Here is a 19,177-nt window from a genome sequence, read left to right on the forward strand (position 1 = left end):
TGATCTAACAACAACAAAACTACTTCATAACAATTTTTTTTCTTTTTTTTGAATATTCTTCTTTTATATATATATTTGGCATCTGTTGATTGAAGTGATGTCTATTATTAACAGCATAAAACACTTTTAATGCTCTTTCAAAAAACAAAAATCAATTTTTTCTTTTTTTTTATTTCTTTTATTCAAATATGAGCAAAAATTATTCTTGCATCATGATAAAAAGTTTTTTGTATTCAGCTACAAATTTCTATTAAACATTTTTCATCATCATTTTTATTTCAACACTTTTTTTTAAATAGGAAAAATTTTTATATGTATTTCTTCTTTGTGCTGAATAATATAAAAAAGTTTTTTCTTCAATTATTCTTAATAATAAATAGTGTATCTTTTCATGTCGGATTTTAGGGAGTATCTGAATAATCTCCCTGTAATTTCATTACATAGTCGTGGAGCTAGTTAGTTAGTGTAAGTTTTTTTTCTTTTTCATACATAAACTATTATCAAATTTCTTTTTGCTTTTCTTATGAAACTTAAATATGATAGGAATTCTTTTCCATCTCAACTTACTAATAGGAAAAGTTTTTTTTTTCATCAGTTCCTTTTTATTTTTTTGGTGTTTATTTTGACAGAGTTGTTATTTTGTAGAGTGTTTGAAGGTTTTCTTCACTTTTATATGTGATAATAATGACATTCATTTAGATGTGCCTCTTTAGTGATTGGATGAGACTCTATAAAGGTTAGCTGAGACCCAGTTTACAATTGAACGAGTTATTAGGGTCATATCAGACTCTTTATGGCCATATTATGCTCTTTAGGATCATATGAAACTTTTTATTGTTAGATGAGACTCTCAAGGGTCAAATGAGACTCTTTAGGGTCGAATGAGGTTTTTCTTAGTCATATGAAATTACTCAGAATCATGTGAGACTCTTTGGAGACATCCGAGACTTTTTGGGTCAGATAAGTGTCATAAAGTTTAAATAATTAATTAAGATTAGTTAATTAAGATTATTTAGGGTCATATGAGATTGTTCAAGGCCATAAAAGTGACTTAAAAGTTATATGAGACTCTTTAAGTTCAAATAAGTCCTTCTAAATTCATATGAGACTATAACAGAGTCTAATGAGACTTTTTTGAGTCATATGAGGATCTTCATGGTCACATGAGCTTCTTTAGAGTAGTTTAAGACTCTTAAAGGTCATTTAATACGTTTTTAAGTCAAAAGAGACACTTAAGCGACATATGAGCATCAAATGAGACTCTTTACGGCCAAATGAGACTCTTTAGGATCAAATGAGACTCTTCATGGTCTAATGAGACTCTTCAAGGTCAAAGGAGGCTCTTTAGGACCAAATAATTCTCTTAAGGGTCAAATGAGACTCTTCAGAGTCATATAAGACACTCTAGAGTCAAAATTGACTAATAAGGTTCAAACGAGACTCTATAAGTTTATATTTACCTCTTTATGACCAAATTAGACCCTCCAAGATCATATGAGGCTCTTTAGAATCAAATAAGACTCTACAGAGCCTCTTTATGGCCATATTAGACCCTCCAGGACCATATGGCACTCATTAGAAGCAAAAAAGGCTCTTCAATGTCAAATAAGACTCAAGTTTGACTATTTAGGTTCAATCGACACTCTTTACCTTTTTAAAATGCTCTTGATGCAGAGAATCTCCTATATTAAACTCATTTTCCGAAAGCATATGACAACCATCTCAAACATCTTCCAAGATAACACCGCTGCCTTTCATTTTTTTTTTTCATCATCTCATAAAATAATATATGTGTAATATGCATTTGTTGAATATTAAACGAAAAATAAATTGAATATTTTCTTCTCTCATTTTTTCGCCAAGAAACAGACGAAAAAAAGAAAGAAAAGTTGAGCCGCATCTGATGAGAAAAAAAAAGGAATTTAATCTTTGTGCTTACGTGACAAACTTTTGACTCCGATTTTCTCAACATGCACCAAAATATTTGATGATGTTCCAAATGTCGATACACGAATATCGAATTTACCATCGAGACTCAATGATTGGGTCATTAAACGAACATTCTCAATTGTCGAGTCGCTTAATCTGTGTTTATTTTTTTTATATGTGAGAAAAAAAAGAAAAAGAAATAAAATTAAATTGAATTGTAGATACAGAAGTGAGGTTGACATGAGTGAATAAATATAGAGAGAATGAACGGACAGGATGAAAAACTTTTTTCATATTGTTAGCTTAATTTTAATTCTGACGGGACGTAAATGTGATTGTTTTGTCTTTTTATAGATGAACGTGGGTTAATCTGGGTTATATGAGGTCAAACTAGTAGTTTTTAAGTATTTATAAGCTTTTTTCGATGCAATGCTGAAGTATAGTGATGGATCTGCTTGATTTATACTGACAACTTTAGGGCTTAGACTTCTGGGCGAATAGGATGATGCAAAAGTCTGATTAAGCATATACCTGTGCTTTTTGAGCTTTATAACAGCCATTCAAGGATCTATCCCTCCAACTTGAATGGTACAACTTGGTTAATTGATCAATAATCCGGTTCCAAGCTGGCTGACTCTAATTTAAGACTGAATTCAAGTCGAATGCCAGAGTCGGCTTGGTGTCGGATCAGGCCGAATACTAGAGCCAGATTGGTGCCGGATCTCAGATCGATTAACCAATTTGAATTGTTCGGGATAGAAAAGTTGTCAACCAATTTTTGGAAGTACAAAACAATGCTCGTAGTCGAAACAAGGTCGACTCAACATTTCCGTCGATTTTAACCTCTTATAATACAAAAACACCATTCTAAATTTCAATTCCACTCAATTACCCATCAGTAAAATTCCATCACAAATCGAATTCACAGTTCTATTATAAGATCGCTTTGAATGCGTCTCAATCATCCTTTTTTTGAGCATCCATCATTGACAAAAAAAATTGGATCTTCCGTTTTTTATCAAATTCAATCATCACTCTATTTTTATATTCTCATGTACAATCACCCTCATACATATATGTAGCATCTGGAATCAACGAAACAACATTGAACTCGAAATACTCACCTAATATCAATCTCATTTGATTTTATATCTCCAATTGAATTTCCAATAAATGCCATTTGCTCCTCACTCACACCAGATAAACTAACACTTATCCAACGCAACAGTGGTACGGATGATAGTAATGCATGCAAAAATTGTGGTTCTACACGATGCTTTTTATTTCTATCTAACACCGATATACCGTCAATTTTGATGTGACTTATTGTTGATGATTTTAATGCTCTTGCCATCGTCTTGAATGTTTTTGTTGCATCATCCAAATGGATAATCCAATTACATATTTTCAATGTATTTAGCAGTCTGTGAATGAACAGAATCAAAAAAACATTTTTATCAGTTTATTTAAGAGTCTTTTACTCTGAAATGAATAAGTTTGTGTTGCAGCAGGCAAATATAATACACACAAAATGAAAAAATTTTGGAAATGAATAAAATGAACAGAAAAGTGTATGGAGATGAAAAAGTTTGGAGATAATTCTTGTTTTTGGCATCGAAACTAATTTAGAAAAAATGAAATTGAGGAAATGAAGATAACATGGCATTAAATGTAGAGGTTCTTAATATAATATCCGATAGGATAATGTCCTTTGTGCCGTTTATTATGAAGGAATGCAATTTATTGTTGGGAAAAGTTTTTATTAACAAGTCGCTGTTGAGCTTTTTTTTGAGCATTGTTGTGGCTTTATGGGTAATTAATGCACCGGTCCGAAAGGCATATGAAGCAGAAGTAGCTGAAAATTCTACTCAAGCCCAGAGTTACTCTGGTTAATTGCAATAAAACAGAATTAAGTTGGCTTTTGACTGATTGCTCGAAAAACTCCTACATCTACACCTTACCCTAACGAAGGAATACACCTGCTCTAAGGTACACGCTTGAGTGTGCACTAAGTATAGGTTTATGGAAATTAAGGAAGCCGAATTCTGACTAAAGTTAATCAAATACCAAGTGGTATAATAACCATCCTTTGGTATCCTCTCTATTAATAAGGTCTTCAAAGCTGACTTTCTGGACGGTAAAAGAGCTCGTGGACGTCCAAAGAACACTTGGAAGAAAGCTGTCGATAGAGATAGTGTTGCACTTGGTAACGGAAATTAGCAAGTGGTAGCCAGTGATAGAGTCAGCTTCAAGCTACTCCTATGGGAGGTCATGGATCACAACTGATCTGTACGACCAGCGAAGTAAGTAAGTAAGTTGTATTCTATAATCCCGCTAAATACACCATTTGAATCTGAGCTATCTGTCCGTATAAAGGACTATTTCTAAACTTTTTCGTCTGAAGAGTAGCAGCCCCACAATCAGACTAAGGATGGAAAGGCTTACATCCGACCATCTCCAAATACAACTTGTATAATGAAAGCAACATAGGCGTAGGGGGAGGTGTACAGTAAGAAACCGGCAATTACTTAAATACATGACAAGATAAAGCCACATTTCAAGTCACACAGGACATTTTACACTTTAAAGAACTTCCATCCATTTCAATTTAATTACTGTATCTTATCTAAAGCCATTAAAACTAAAGAACTTACTCTAAGAACCATTCGAATACTCAAAACCTCCAATCATATCAGAACATTAATGAACAACAGCTTACTTTATTCTCGACAAAAACTTTTTTTTTTGTGTATTATTCGAATACGACAAACTTTACTGCTTTTTGGTCATTTAATTAAACTTAATGGAGTCACAGAAATGTATGATAATGAAATCTGAATGTTGTTTGAAAAACTTTTGTGTATATTTGTTCATTAATTTTAACTACTTTGGATGGTAAATCCACTACGTACCCGAATTTTTGGTTTATTTGTTGGAAGAATGTGGAGAGGCTTTTATCATCTAAAATGAGTGGTGGAGCTGATGTTGTACTTCCCAAACCCGATCGTGCTGGTGCTGATAAGTCCAGTTCTCTTAAATTATGAAATCCACCTAGATATGGTAAAAGTTGTGGACCACGTAATGGTGTTTGGTCACCGAGAATAATCTGTTGATTAATTTTAAAGCATAAAAGTTTGGTCATGTAAAGCTATGGGAAAAAGTCATTTGTTATCATACCTGCGTTCCAGACAATTTTAATACAACAATGGAATTACAATCATAAGCATCGGATGGCATCTGCAGTACACTATTAAACATTGGCAAATAAATGCGACAATTTGACAAGCCCAATTCACGTATGGATGTAAGCGATAGAAATATTCGAACTTGTGCTAGAGTCGATAAATTTTCAAATTTAAAACTCCATCCGTCGAGGCTGAGTAGACGTAATGTAATACAGCTGCCTAAGGCTCTCGCCGACATTGTGATAGCTGTATCTTCTAAAATTAATCGAGGTGAACCGAGACTTAACATTTGTAAACTGGGTGATTCAGCAGCACCCAATACCGTTGGCAAAATTTCACTCAGTCTTGATGCTCCTTCCAATTTAATTGAATGTAATGTTGGACTGATTCTCACAGTTTCGCCTAAACACATTGAATCTTCTAATGATAATTGTGCTTTACTCAAATCAAGTCCATGTAGGCGTGAATATGGTTCCCTTGCGGCAAATAATAAATCATGTAGTGTACCGGAATTGTGTGGACCACCTTCACATGCTGGTGTTGGATACCATGTACGTGATATGACAGAATCTTGACTTCTTTTATCTGGTGGACCTTCCAATAACTGTCTTGGAAGTGTTTGAGATCGTCCTAATGTTGCTGTTGGTGGAAGACCACGTGGCAGTGATGAGAAAAGACCGGGTGGATATGCTCGTGGAGATGGTGCACCCGTTAATGATCCTTGTTTTATTAAACCTGAATTTCCACTACTACTTCCACTTCCCGATCCCATACTTACACCAGATGATGATGGTGGATCGTCACGTGCACCCCAACATGCTGGCAATGCAAGCGACGATAATGGTCGATTCTTTAATAAACTTGCTAAAGCACTAATTGCACCCCGTTCACATCTGAGATGTGGTAAGGACAATCTATTAATATGTGGACATCTCTCAAGTGCTGCACAAATTTGTACAAGCTGTGACGTACATAATCCCAAATCAAGAAGTACCGAAACTAATTTAGTTTGACGCGGTATAGATTTACACAATGCTGATACGACAGATTGTAATTTCATAGCCGGTGGATCCTCTTCCAATAATGTCAAAATTAATTCAAAATTTTCTAAACGTGGCTTTAACAATGCCTTCGATATGCATGCTGCTAAATGATTTATATCACTCTCTCGTACATCATTTTCAATCAATGACGATATTCTCAATGTGGTTACACTTTCATTACGTGAGAGAGCATCGAGAAATATGTCGAGTGCATTACGTGATTCTAATTGAATGGTTTTCTCCATTTGATACATGAGTTCGAGATTTTTGAGTGCACATATCGGTGATTTGAGTGCCAAACCCCATCCTTGTAATTCATTAATTGATGAAGTAATCGAAACCCAAATTGGATTCGTTTCGAGTGGCGAGATTGGTGGAACTTTCGATATACCAAGCATATCACTTAATGCATTTAAATTGGCTTCTGTTTCACCTCCAGCTAGTGCAAGCGAGAATACTGTTTGTGGACTAAGCCATAGTGTTGTTAATTTTGATAATAAAACGTGTGCTCTATTTCCAAGTAATATCATTGAGAATCTCAAAACTTTTAATATATCTGCTTCAACTTCATCAGCCAAACTCAATCCAGTTATTTCAGCTGCTAATAGTCCCGGACGATTAGCCAATGAAACTAAATAGTTTGCAGCCAAATATTCGTATATTCCTTGGCATATTGGTGCATAATAGTATTCGCCTTTCTTCTTTGCGGTCTTGCCAAATAGCGGACATTTTTCAAAGCATCCAATTACTGGTGATTCAGGAGCAGAACAATACATTCGTATTTCCGCTGTTGAAAAGACTGAACGTTTCGTTTTGAGACAAAACAATGCAAGTCGTCCCAATTCAGCAATATGAGAATGTGGTATACTCGGTGCAATACAACTGATAATTCCTTCAATTACATCAATTTCTTCGGTCGGTAATTGACCGCCATTTGTCTCATACATTGATGCAATTGCTAAACATCCTAATGGTGTTCGTACAGCATTACGAAGATAAAGTGAAGTCTGTACAATATCTAATAGTCTAGTTGGTGCACCCCATTGTCCACCACCGAGTAGTGATGCTGATCTACCCCATGTAATACCCTCATATTTCAAATGACGCTGCATGAGCGGCAATAAATCCAAACATTGTGATGTATTTCCTATTAATATAATACGAGATTCAGGAAATAATTTTCCTTCAAGGAGGTCAATAATATCATCAAATGTGCCTTTATTTTTACGATTACGTCCACTACTTCTCATCAATGTCGCATCATAACTATCGAGTACAAAAAGTAATTTTCCTTTTAACGACTCTAATGTATTCCATGCTGAATTGAAGGCACCAAATCCCGAAAATAGATTTGGTGTACTCTTCGATATTAATTCTTTACTAATATAATTATGTAACGTTCCTTTTAATTCACTTAATGGTACAAAAAGTGCTAAAGCTACGGGTTGACCGCGTTGAGGCCATGGAGCATCTCTTGCCCAATTGTGTAATATTCTTAACGCTAATGAACTTTTTACCAGCCATGAGGGACACTCTATAAATATTCGTCTCGGTGCCTCAAGATATGGTCCATCTTTGGTCTAAAGTTACGGAAGGGATAGAAGAAAAGAGAGTCAATTTTGGTACAGAATTGTCATTTAAGTCTATTGGACTCAAAAAAGTATCAAAACTTACATGAACTGCTTGAAGAATTTGATCTATCGATATACATTCATTAAGGCCATGTGATAAGCTGCTTAAACGCAACTCAGGTTCCAATCTTGCCGGACAGAGTGTACCAGGTATCACTGGATGTACCCATGATGGTAAAATTGGTTCTTTAAGTGAAAGATCTATGTACAGAGTTTTTAAATAAATTGCCAGCCGCGTTTGTGGATCACGTGTCTTATCGGATACAATTGGTGGTCCGGGCGGCGATGGACAATCAAGCGATGCATAAGATCCAGATAATTCTGTACGATATGATGATGGTGTTGTTGCTTGTGATTGCTTTGGCTGTGGTGTTTTGGTTGGATAATGCTGAAAATGAGAAAAAAGGAAAAGTTCAGATAAGTGAAAATGTATTTTTGGAAAAAGTAATTTTTATTGGAAAATTTATGTCATGCTGTATGATAATTCGTTTTGCATACTTTAGATTTCGGCTGATTTAATCAAGAAATTGTTTCGAATGTGAATTTTTAAAAGAGATTTTCGCAAGTCAAGGACATCCAGATTGAAAGAGTTTAGGAATTTAGGCGGTGGGGTATAAGAGTTGTTGGTGGTGCAAGGACAATGTATGTGGCTTAAAGTGACTCTTAGCTTAACTCCACCATGTATCAACGTTCATCTCGCAATGATGACAGTCAATTTAAGCCACATAGTGGGATGGGGTCGAGTCACTAATTAATACAAGGTGCGTTGGCCTAGAAAGCCACCAACCTAGTAAGCTACCATCCTACAAGCTAAAAAAAACTAAAGAGAGAGCTGAATTGGAAGCCTTGAATTGCAACTGATCTGTACGACCAGTGCAGCAACTAAGTAAGAATATTAGGATGATTTGTAGGTACACTTTTAAGGCTATTGGAGTTAGTTCGACATTCAAAAGACAAAAGATCCTCTAAAAATGCAGCTAAACTTATCCAATTTTGGGATCGTTAAGTAAATAAACCTCAACATAACCTCAAAAAATATCCATAAATCTTAACCTTGCCATAAAAGATAGAAGAAAGAACCCTTTTAAAACCTCCTTAACATCCAAATCTTTCCTCCTAAATTCATCTAAACCAACATCCCTTTTACATTCCGGGGCTATAAAGAAGTGTATGATAATTTCCAAAAAAAAGAAAGAAATGCTGTACCTCAAAATTTGCATACTTTTCATCTAATATTTTCCATTTTTATTTCTTTTACATACAAAAAATATACAGAACGTCGCATCGATATAAAAAAAGGGAAACTTTTTTATGTTCATTTTTTTAGCTTTTGCTGCATGCTTAAAACATCAGCAGAATATTTTCTTTTCGATTCTCATTTGCGTATGCAAACTCAATCTGCTTTGCATGAGAAAGCATTTTTATAAGCCACAATTATTGTCATAAAAGAATACTTCTTAGTCGAAAATGGAATAAGAATGAAAAAGAGGTTGAATTTGCGAAATAAGATAAGCTTTAAGTAATGTTGAGCTTTTGATTCATATTTAATCGTTCTTAAAAGACATGCTTAATAAAGTAGAATTTTTAAAATATTTTTGTGCTTCAAATTGAATCCAAAATTCAGGCAGAAATCAAAAAAAAATCACAAAAAAATAATAAAATATTCAACAATGTTGATGGAAGAGCCGCGCACAAAAAGATAACAACTTTTTTATATCCTTAACATGATTGTTCCTTTTATGAGAGTCAAAACAGAGCATTTTTTTATGTTTTTCTAGCAACAATAAAAATCTTGTGGCATTTTATATATTTCGTCTCTAACATTATTTGCCTCGATTCATTGCCTAGCCTGAAATAAAAGAATCTCTGACATATAGAAAAAAAACAATAAAGTCAGGCAATGACAGGGAATTTTTAAAGAGAATGAAAAACTATTGTAAGTCAATCATGATTTAAATTGCTTGGAAGCATGTTTGTCCCATCGAGAGTAAACTGAAAAGAATAACATTATTGAGTTATTGAACAATAATGACTTGAGGCAGTCGGATGAGATAAATATTGAGCTTGATTTCAACAAAAAATAAAATTAAAGTGCGGATGTTGGTGTCATGTTGGATATTATGGTGTTAAGAATTTAAAGTTATGAAATTAGTTGAGGTTATGTTACAGAATATGAAACTATTTTTGAAAATGGGCAATGAAATTCTCAGAATCGACTCCCCACCTCCCTTTCCTTAACTTAATAGGTGAAGGACCATTTACCCTAAAGCAGTCGTGGGCAACCTTTTTGTGCTAAGGCACATAGGTTGTCCATCACTGAACTAAAGACACACTGCGTGAAAAGTCGGAAAAATATCCCTGAACCATCAGCTTTGAATCGTGATCAACTTAATCATGTCCCACTCAGAGCCAGAGAGTGTTCTTCGGATTACTCCTTAAAAGTCACTAAAATGTCAAGAAGACTATAGAAGTGGTAGGCAACCTTTTAGTTTTCTCGACACATCTTGGTGGTTAACCTCGACCGGAAGCGCACCCGACATATGATTCATGTCGTTTACAAAAATATCTGACGACACTCAGGTTACCCATTACAGGTCTATAGACTTTAAAAACTGAATTTCCATACCCCGCGAACCTTTTCCACTGAAAATTCATTCTTTAAGATTCTTCAACAGATAAACAATTCAGCTATAAAATATAAATATAAATGTATACATAGACATATATATGAATAACTAAATGAGCCTCATACACATACTAAAGCTATGCTGAATATGATTTATGGAATATTTAATCTGATTGAATTGATTTTTTTTACAACAGCTTTTGCCTTCCCCATCCCTCTTCATCTCCGTCTGTGAGCATATCTTGCCATTTTTATTATAAACCATATCCATATAATGTCTGTCTTTCTGTCGACATCCGCAACTAGTTAAAGATATAAAACGAAGAATGCTCATTTGTGGCATGATTTAAAAGCTTAAGAAGATGACTTTTACATTTCTGTTCTAATACGTTTTGCCTGACCCTAAATCTTCAATTTTATGTCTGATTGACTCGATATGGAACATTTACTGCATTGTTCTGTGTGACTTTACAGATTGATATGAACTCGATCTCGATTCTCTCGACTGATATCGATTAGAAAATCACTCAATTCTCATGTTCATTTATCTTACTTGTCTCACATACATCAAAGAATATATTCTAGTAAATTTAAACAGTCATGCAAAAGCATGGCACAAATTCATGAGAATTATTCAGTCTTGGGGTTGTTTGCTTCACCTCGGATTTTTTTTCATATCCGCTATTAAGAGGATTTACGCGAGAAATACAAAATGACATTGTGTATCATTTATGGATGTTTATTTAGATGTTGTCGCTTTTCTTAGAATTGCTTTTGTCTGTTGAATGCTTTTTTTGATGTTAAATTGTGGTTGGATCAGGGGGAAAAAAATAATTTACAAAATGATTTTACACTGGATTTACATTAAAAATTCGATGTTTTGAAAAATATTTCATAGACACTTGTTTTCACCCTGAGTTCAGTACAGACAATTGTCTGTGATTTACCGCTTCTCAGAAGGGTTGAGTGTCTATCAATGCCTCCCATCCCTTGCTACGCCCCTATTGCATCAGTTTTGATATATTGTCTTCAAATTTGCCCTTGAAATTACAAGAAAATTGCTTTTTGCCTTTAAACCCAAATACCACACGGCATTGATATTACCGAAAATCCAGCCCTAGCCCAGCATGACTATGAAATCATACCGGATTCGATGAAATTCAGTGTCTAAATTCAACTCAATTAGGAACCAAATTTTCAGCCATTTCTTTGCAATATGCTTTCCCAGAAATTGCCCTTGAAAAAGTCAAAAACATTCGAAAGAATTCAAAGAACTCCAAGAGATCATAAAGGCTCTTGGATTGCGTTACAAAACTCCTAAACAAAAAGCTTCCCTTCCTTTCTCAAACTTGACTATTTCATATCATTCCTTTGGGCAACGGAATTTGATTTCATAAGAATATCTATGGAATATAACTTCATACTTTTTCTCCATTTTTTTGCTTATTTATTATGTACCTACATCTACATTTGTGTGCGTAGGATAAGAAACAAACAAAAGTTTTTTGGGAAAGGAATGAAAGAAAAGAAAATTAAATTCCTTTTGATTATGGCCTTTGGTAAAACATCATAAATCATTGTGGTAAATTTGTATTCTTATTTTACTTGACTCATCTTTTTTGCTTCTTATTGCTGAATTGTGATATAAATTTATGAAAATATTGGACTATTTGGTAAGGCGTGAGAAAATGTGATCTTTTTGGATTTTTAGGACGATAGCTTCATTTTAAGGTCTTCAAAGCTGACTTTCTGAACGGTAAAAGATCATGGGCGAACACCCAAAGAACTCTTGGAAGAAAGCTGTCGATAGAGATAGTATTGCACTTGGTATCGGAAATTAGCAAATGGAAGTGGCAATATAGCCAGCTTCAGGCGACTCCTGTGAGAAGTCATGGATCACAATTGATCTGTACGACCAGCAAAGAAAGTAAGTAAGTAGTTTCATTTTACGAGAAATTAAGTCTTAAATTGTCTCAAATTTTAGTTAGGTTCCAGCTCTGATTTCTAGTCACTATGTGGACAGTTTGAAAATTATTCAAATTTTTCAAGTATTTCGGAATGGTACAAGAAGCTTTTAAAGCTCCACCGCGAAGCTTTCATTAAAACCAAATGGAAGCCGCCTTCTCGTTGTATCCATATGACTGTCATTCGATTAAGGCTTGATTTTTAGCTTTTCTATGGTTGCCATTTGATTAAGGTTCGTTTTTTAGCATCCCTATGGCAGTTATTTGACTAAAGCTCTTTTATAAGCATCCATATGGCAACCATTTGACTAAACCCTAACAAACAATGAGCATACTAACCTAGATTATCATACTTATTAATATATTCAATCAATACAATAAGACTTGCTCAATTTTGTAAGAATACTCATGGAAATTCTCCTTTTCTGTTCAAGGAAGCTTGATTATTAGCATTCATAAGGTTGCCATATGATATCCATATTTAGATTGCCATTTGACTTTCACGTGAAGATGACAGCCATTTGGATGCTAATAAATGAGCTTTAGGCAAGCTTTAGTTCCTTATCGCAGCCTTCATCATTTACATCTCTCGGAATATGAGGCAATCTTTCAATTATTTTTGTACCACATTTCATGCACAATCAATTTTTCAATATAACTCATGTTTTCTCTCGTCGTTTCTACATTTTCATTTAAATTGCAGAAGGATTCGCAGGAACTTGTTAATATTGATATTTTTTTTTTGTGATTTTTTCTTTTCTTTTCTCTCATGATATCTGGTGTCTTTCTTCTCAATGCCTTATTTTGCCTTTTTTCCGGTTACATACACACACATGTATGTATGTATATATATTTTTTCTATTTGTATGATAATAGATGTGAAAGATAGGAAAGGAATAAAAAGAAGAAAACATTTCTTTTTTCTCATTTCACATAAATAAAGTAAATATATCCTCTATGCGCTTCAAATATTAACTTCTAGTAAAATTTTCAACAGAAAAAAAAACTTTTTTTCTTTCTTTTCTCTTTTGCATCATTTTACTCAATTTCACCCACTCAGTCTGTTCTACTTGTTACTGTAAATACATATTTCTTTTCCCTTTGTGAAATAAAAAACGGATGCTTCATCTTTTTGAAAAGAAAAGAAAAAGATAAAAAAAAAAATATTTGTGTGATTTTGTTGAATGACTTGTAATGTTTGACATTGGAATGAGACATGAATGTGTTTTTTGTGCCTGAGTGACATGTATATTGAGTAAATGCTTATAAAAGTCATTCAATTGGTGATTCTGTGGAATTTGAATTTTTTTTTTGGTTACATGTGGGTTTGAGTTCAAATAATGCCCAATTTAATAATTTTCGAAATTAAAGTGCAGTGATTTGATCAAAGAAGTTTCAAATTTGAAGATATTTTAATTTTTCAAAGAGGTCGATCAATTTAATCAGGGGAGGATCGGACCAAGTTCGGGTATTGTAAGTGTAACCCGCTCTCCCTGTTTTGCAAAAATTCTTCTATTTGCTAGGATTTTGCATCTCAATAAACCTATAACCCCCTCTTGACTATATCCCTGAATATATTGTTTAAATTACATTCTCTTCCCTCTTATTGCTTGATAATTGAAAGGTTCCATATAAACCGAGCTAAATTTCTTGACTCTTTCCCTAACAGATAAATATAACACATTTAAGTACCGTAGTGGTATTAGTTTACCATGAAATCATGCTCTTTGCGCCAGGGACGGTCTTGGTGACCTCAGCACAATTTTGCATTTAATTTTTGAAAATGTAACATATCGGTGCATTAATGAACACATTCTGCTTTTCAGAATAAAACTATTGGTTTTATACCTATCTCGAGTGGTTTAAAATTCATGAATAACAACTAGGGTATGTCCAAAATTATAGATCAACATGTAGCAAAACTTGTAGTTTTTCATCTTCAAACGAACTGTAAGGTATAGACTCTAGATCTGCACATCTAGACTGCATCTGGATATACCAAGATATTGATACTTTCGTCCGGATGGCTTATTTGTATGGAGATGAAGCAAACTCTCATCCGGATGAATCGTGTGTTAATGCCTTCAGAAATTACAGATCCGCGGTAATTGGCAGAACTTGGGCAGAACCCTATTAAAATCCATTGTTTTACTGACTCATTTACAGAAAATCCGAATTCATGTCCCCCGATTCATAAAATTTTATGAATTGTAAAAAAGTATATCACACAGTTAATTATCTCATCATGCTCTAATATGACAATTAACACTTTTACGAAAACAACAGATTTCAAAACTTGGCAATATTTCCTTCACAGCTCCGTTTCATTTTCTTCATTATTCCATTCCCGTTGACGATAAAAAAAAAACTTTGTTGATTAAAAAAGTTCTTTTCGCACTTCCCACGTTACTACCAAAAAAACAAGAGAAATACAGATGTAATTGTACTGACAAAAGCTACATTCTTGCTTACATCATGACGAAATTAACTATTCGTGTATTCAAAATAATTTTTCTGCATGTAAACATCTCTTTCGAGACGTACAGCACAAAAAAGAGAGCTTCTTCTCCTCACTTTGTTGCTTCTTTTTCTCTCATTCTATGTCGGGTTCTTTTACTTTTTTTTTCAGGCCTCGTGAGAGGTTGTTAAAAGGCGGATGTAAAACATCAAAATCATTACAAGTGCCTTCATTAAATTTTATGGCTAATATCAAGTCTAACCGACATATGTTGATTGTGGAAGTGAACCCAAAACAGTTCAATATGTTCTGTATTTTTGCTTTGCAAATATTCGACATTAAGGAAGTTGCCATTTCACCTCCATTAACAGTATGGCATTAGTGCACATTAGTATGGCTGTATAAATATCATGAATATGCATGAAAAGCTCATCGCTTATTATGTGAGGAAGACATAGTTGGGGTTTTATGGAATTGTAAGAAGAGATTGGCAGAAAATGATGAGGAAGAAGATGGTTTGACGTGGTTTGGTGGGTTATTCTTCGGATTATCGATTTTGGTAGTGGAATTATTATGACAGACCATTTCCTGAATAGCACAAGTCGGTTGATCGATATCCGATTTGCATGACTGTGTCTCAGTCCCGGATTAGGTTTAAGTCTAGCACTATGCCTGAGTAACGCCGGCATAGTAGGTTTAGTCGGTTAATCGATCCAAAATTCGATCAAAGGTTGACGTGACTCTATCTTAGTCCTGGATTAGATTTTAGTCCTGTACTATGCGATAGTCACGCTGTCCTAGAAAGAATAATCATTTGATCGATCCAAAATCCAACTTAAGGCCGAAGAGATTGTGACTTGATGCCAAATTCGATTTAAATCCGGCTCCATGCTAGAATCACGCCGGCCTGGTCGGTATAGTCAATTAACCGATCGGAATCTGGCTATAGGCTAGCAAGACTCAAGTTTGGTGTCGTGTTGGAACCTATTCCAGCATCAATTCAGAGTCAAGCAAGTTTGAGACCGGATTTTTAAACGAATACCCGATTTGATCTATTCTGATTAGGAATGACTTTCCAGCACAAAATGCAATCTCCAACTCTGACATTTTCATGTATGTACATACAACATCTAATTCAATAACCAACATATCCACAAACAAGCATAAAAATTAAATAACATCTTACCCATTGAGAGCACTGATCCCAATATCCATCGCCAGCACCATCAACCCATTGTGACTCAAGGGGTAATTCTGGCTCTGGCAATTGCCACTTATCGAGTTTTGGTGTTCGTGGAGATATAGTTCCACGAGTGCACCACAAAACCGAATGTGGACAGCCTATGTTGAAAACTTTTTTAATTCAATCTCGTGATTTGATAGGGAAAAGGAAATTGAGAATTAAATCCTTTTTTCTTTTTTGTGTATGTGTGTATGTTATGCTGTTGATGCTTCACAATAAGGAAAATTATTCCCTTTCTTATTTTTCCTCTTTTTCCGGAAAATTGCACAATCAACAACTTTTGTCATTTGACACTTTTAATTTATTTTTTCTCCTTCTTTCTTCTTCATTTTTTTCAACTTGTGCTCCTTTTTATTATTTTTGGTATTTTTCTTTTAATTTTTAACATTCACACTGAAAACAAAAAAAAATTATTTTTTTTCACATATATAGTCATTCATCTATCTGTATAATAAGATAGAAATGAAGAGACAAACTTTTTTAATTAAACTAGATTTAACGTGATTAAAATAAATAGTTTGTCACAGTCTGAAAAATTGTGTGTATTTTATTATATTATACGAAAAATGGGAAAAAATAAAAATAATATTGGTACGGATGGAACTGAACATAGTGAGAGAAGCGTGACAATAAATTTATATATATTAAATGAAAAAAAATATTCGCAATTGAAAAAGCAATTTTCAGGCAGTGTGGCGTCTATAAAATTAATGAGCATAAATGAAATTGAAAGATGGTTGTATAATGAATTTATGCTCGTACGTACAATCAGTATGAATGTTTAAAGGACCCAAATGAGATACGCTCGGTGCTACTGAATATTAAAATAAGTGCTTTGACTCAAATTTTATGACTTGAAGTTTTAAAGTTCTTCTTATTTTACAGTGTTGTTGGAACTTTGTGATGCAGACATGTATTTTGTGCTCTTTTTGGAAATGTCATGGATTGCATACCCTAACAGACATTGAGCATACTCACTAAAATGAGCATTCCCATGAATAATATAATTGAGTATGCTTAATTTTGAGTATAGTCACTTTTGAGCAGACTCTTTGTCTATTTCGGATATCGCGTGCAATTTCAGCCTTGTCTTACCACCAATTTTTGTGCCACAACACAAAACAGTTTCAACAACACTGTACTATTAGAATTTCATGAGAAGCACGTGCTGAGTTTGGAAGGATTATTTTTTATGGGCGTTTAACATGCATGGTGGTAATTTTCAGTGGAAGTTATCCTTGAAAGTTTTAATTTCTATTTTTAAGCAGTCGAATCTGATGCTTGTTATGTAATTTAATGATAAAATTCGTGTGTAATGATTGGAACAAGCAAGAACTAGATGCTTAGTTTTAGTCTGTAATTTTGGATTGACCTTAAAAAATTCTTAAGGATATGAAAGATTATTCAAAGGAATATATGATTTGGAAAGCATATTGCATCGAATTGGCCGAAAATTCAGAAAAATACCAACTTTAATCTAGTCTGAGATTGGGGAATTGGAGAAACCGAAGTCTGACTCCGAAGCTGACCGAAAGTCAATGTAGATCTTCCGGTAGTATCCCCTGATACTGTTAAATACACCTAGGATCCAAGCAATATACGGGGATAAGCACGTTAAAGGATTGAGAAAAAGTCCAAACCACCTCGTTTTAAGGGCGGCGACCCTACAATCAGACTAGGGATGGTGAGGTTTAAAACCCACCATTTTCGGAACCAACTTGTACGAATAAAGGCAAATAGGGCAAAAACAAGTCTGAATTTCATCGAATCTGGCCTGAAGCTATAATCAAGTCTGCCAAGAGTTGTATTTTCAGTCCATTTATAAGCCTTGTGCCTTTCAAATAAGATTTCTTCAAATTCACTTTAATGAGGTGCTTTAAAGAGTATGTCTCAGGATAAATAGTAGACTATAGTTGACTACTAAACTTACAAAATTTATCCTGATCCACAAAAGAAATAAAAAAATGTAAAATAATATATTCAACATTTTTTTAATAAGACTCAACGCTCTTCCTACCTGCGGCAAGCAAAAATAATTCGTTTTATTCTATTCTTCTTACCGTAGGCAAATATACTTCAGAGTAAAACATAGAAAATAAAATGTGTAATTGTATACCAGACCGTCGGAGCTTTCTTCTCTGTCGTATTTTGGTCAGATTATAAAAGTTTTTTTAAAACAAGAAGACTGTCCCCTCAAGACTAATTCAAAATTATGCAACATATTAATACAATAAAGACTTTTAAATATCTATATATATTCTACAAAAGCATTATTCATAAGTTTTTAGGATTCAGTATAAATTTTGTGAATGGAAATAATTAAATCTTTTTTAGTTTAATACATAAGACGTAATTGAACAAAAGGATCTATGTTTTGGTATATGCCCGATTTCACAAGCCATTTATTCGAAAATTAATTAAATTGTTTGAAGGATACATTTGGGGTGACTATGTTGGTGATTTTTGGATGGATCTAATTATGGGCGCTTTTGGCAAAACTGGTTTGATTGATTGGGGGGGGGGGGGGGGGGGGACGTCAATAAGTGCAGCACGTTCGGAAACCACTTAGGTTAAGAGCCATAGTCTGCTTTTCTTGAAGTTCAGATACTTGGCTTCCTTGCCGATTAAAGGCTGTATCTTTTTATAGTTTGTCCACAGACGGGACGGGCTTTCTCCATTTCTAGCATTTTAGATGTTCAAAGCTGCAGTTTTGGACTTTATATTATAGATTGTCCTAGGCTGCTGGCCTGCAATTTCGGACAAACTATAGAAATTACGCAAAGCTTCATAATTTTGTTACAAAGCGTTACAATCGGAGGAAAGGAACTAAAAATGGGTTTTTAAGCGTTTATGTTCCCATAAAAGTCGAACAGGCACAAATTAAATATACAAATTCCTCAACTCACAGTCACCCAATCACATCATAGATGTAATAACAGCAACAAGAAGTCTATATCCATTAAAAAAGGGGACAAAAAAGGCGGCAATAGGGGCAGAAGAGCTTTCCATGTATCACTGCTGCGCGGGGGGGGGGGGGGGGGGGGGGGGGGGGGGGGGAGGGGGGGGGGGGGGGGGGGGGGGGGGGGGGGGGGGGGGGA

At 34.4% G+C, this 19,177-nt stretch overlaps 1 protein-coding gene across 1 annotated transcript; it reads right to left on the minus strand.

Annotated features, from left to right (window-relative positions):
* Nucleotides 1-272: 272 nt before the first annotated feature.
* LOC139099565 (uncharacterized) lies at nt 273-16,177 on the minus strand (the record flags this gene model as incomplete). Its single annotated transcript, XM_070652061.1, has 6 exons — nt 273-2,085; nt 3,054-3,353; nt 4,842-5,035; nt 5,107-7,737; nt 7,832-8,176; nt 16,023-16,177. Coding segments are annotated over 6 exons (3,788 nt in total), but the record flags the coding sequence as incomplete, so codon positions are not given.
* Nucleotides 16,178-19,177: the final 3,000 nt, after the last annotated feature.

This window comes from Chironomus tepperi, unplaced genomic scaffold (assembly GCF_022539635.2).
Source record: "Chironomus tepperi strain 1889 unplaced genomic scaffold, CSIRO-AGI_Ctep_v1 contig_478, whole genome shotgun sequence".
NCBI lineage: Eukaryota > Metazoa > Arthropoda > Insecta > Diptera > Chironomidae > Chironomus > Chironomus tepperi.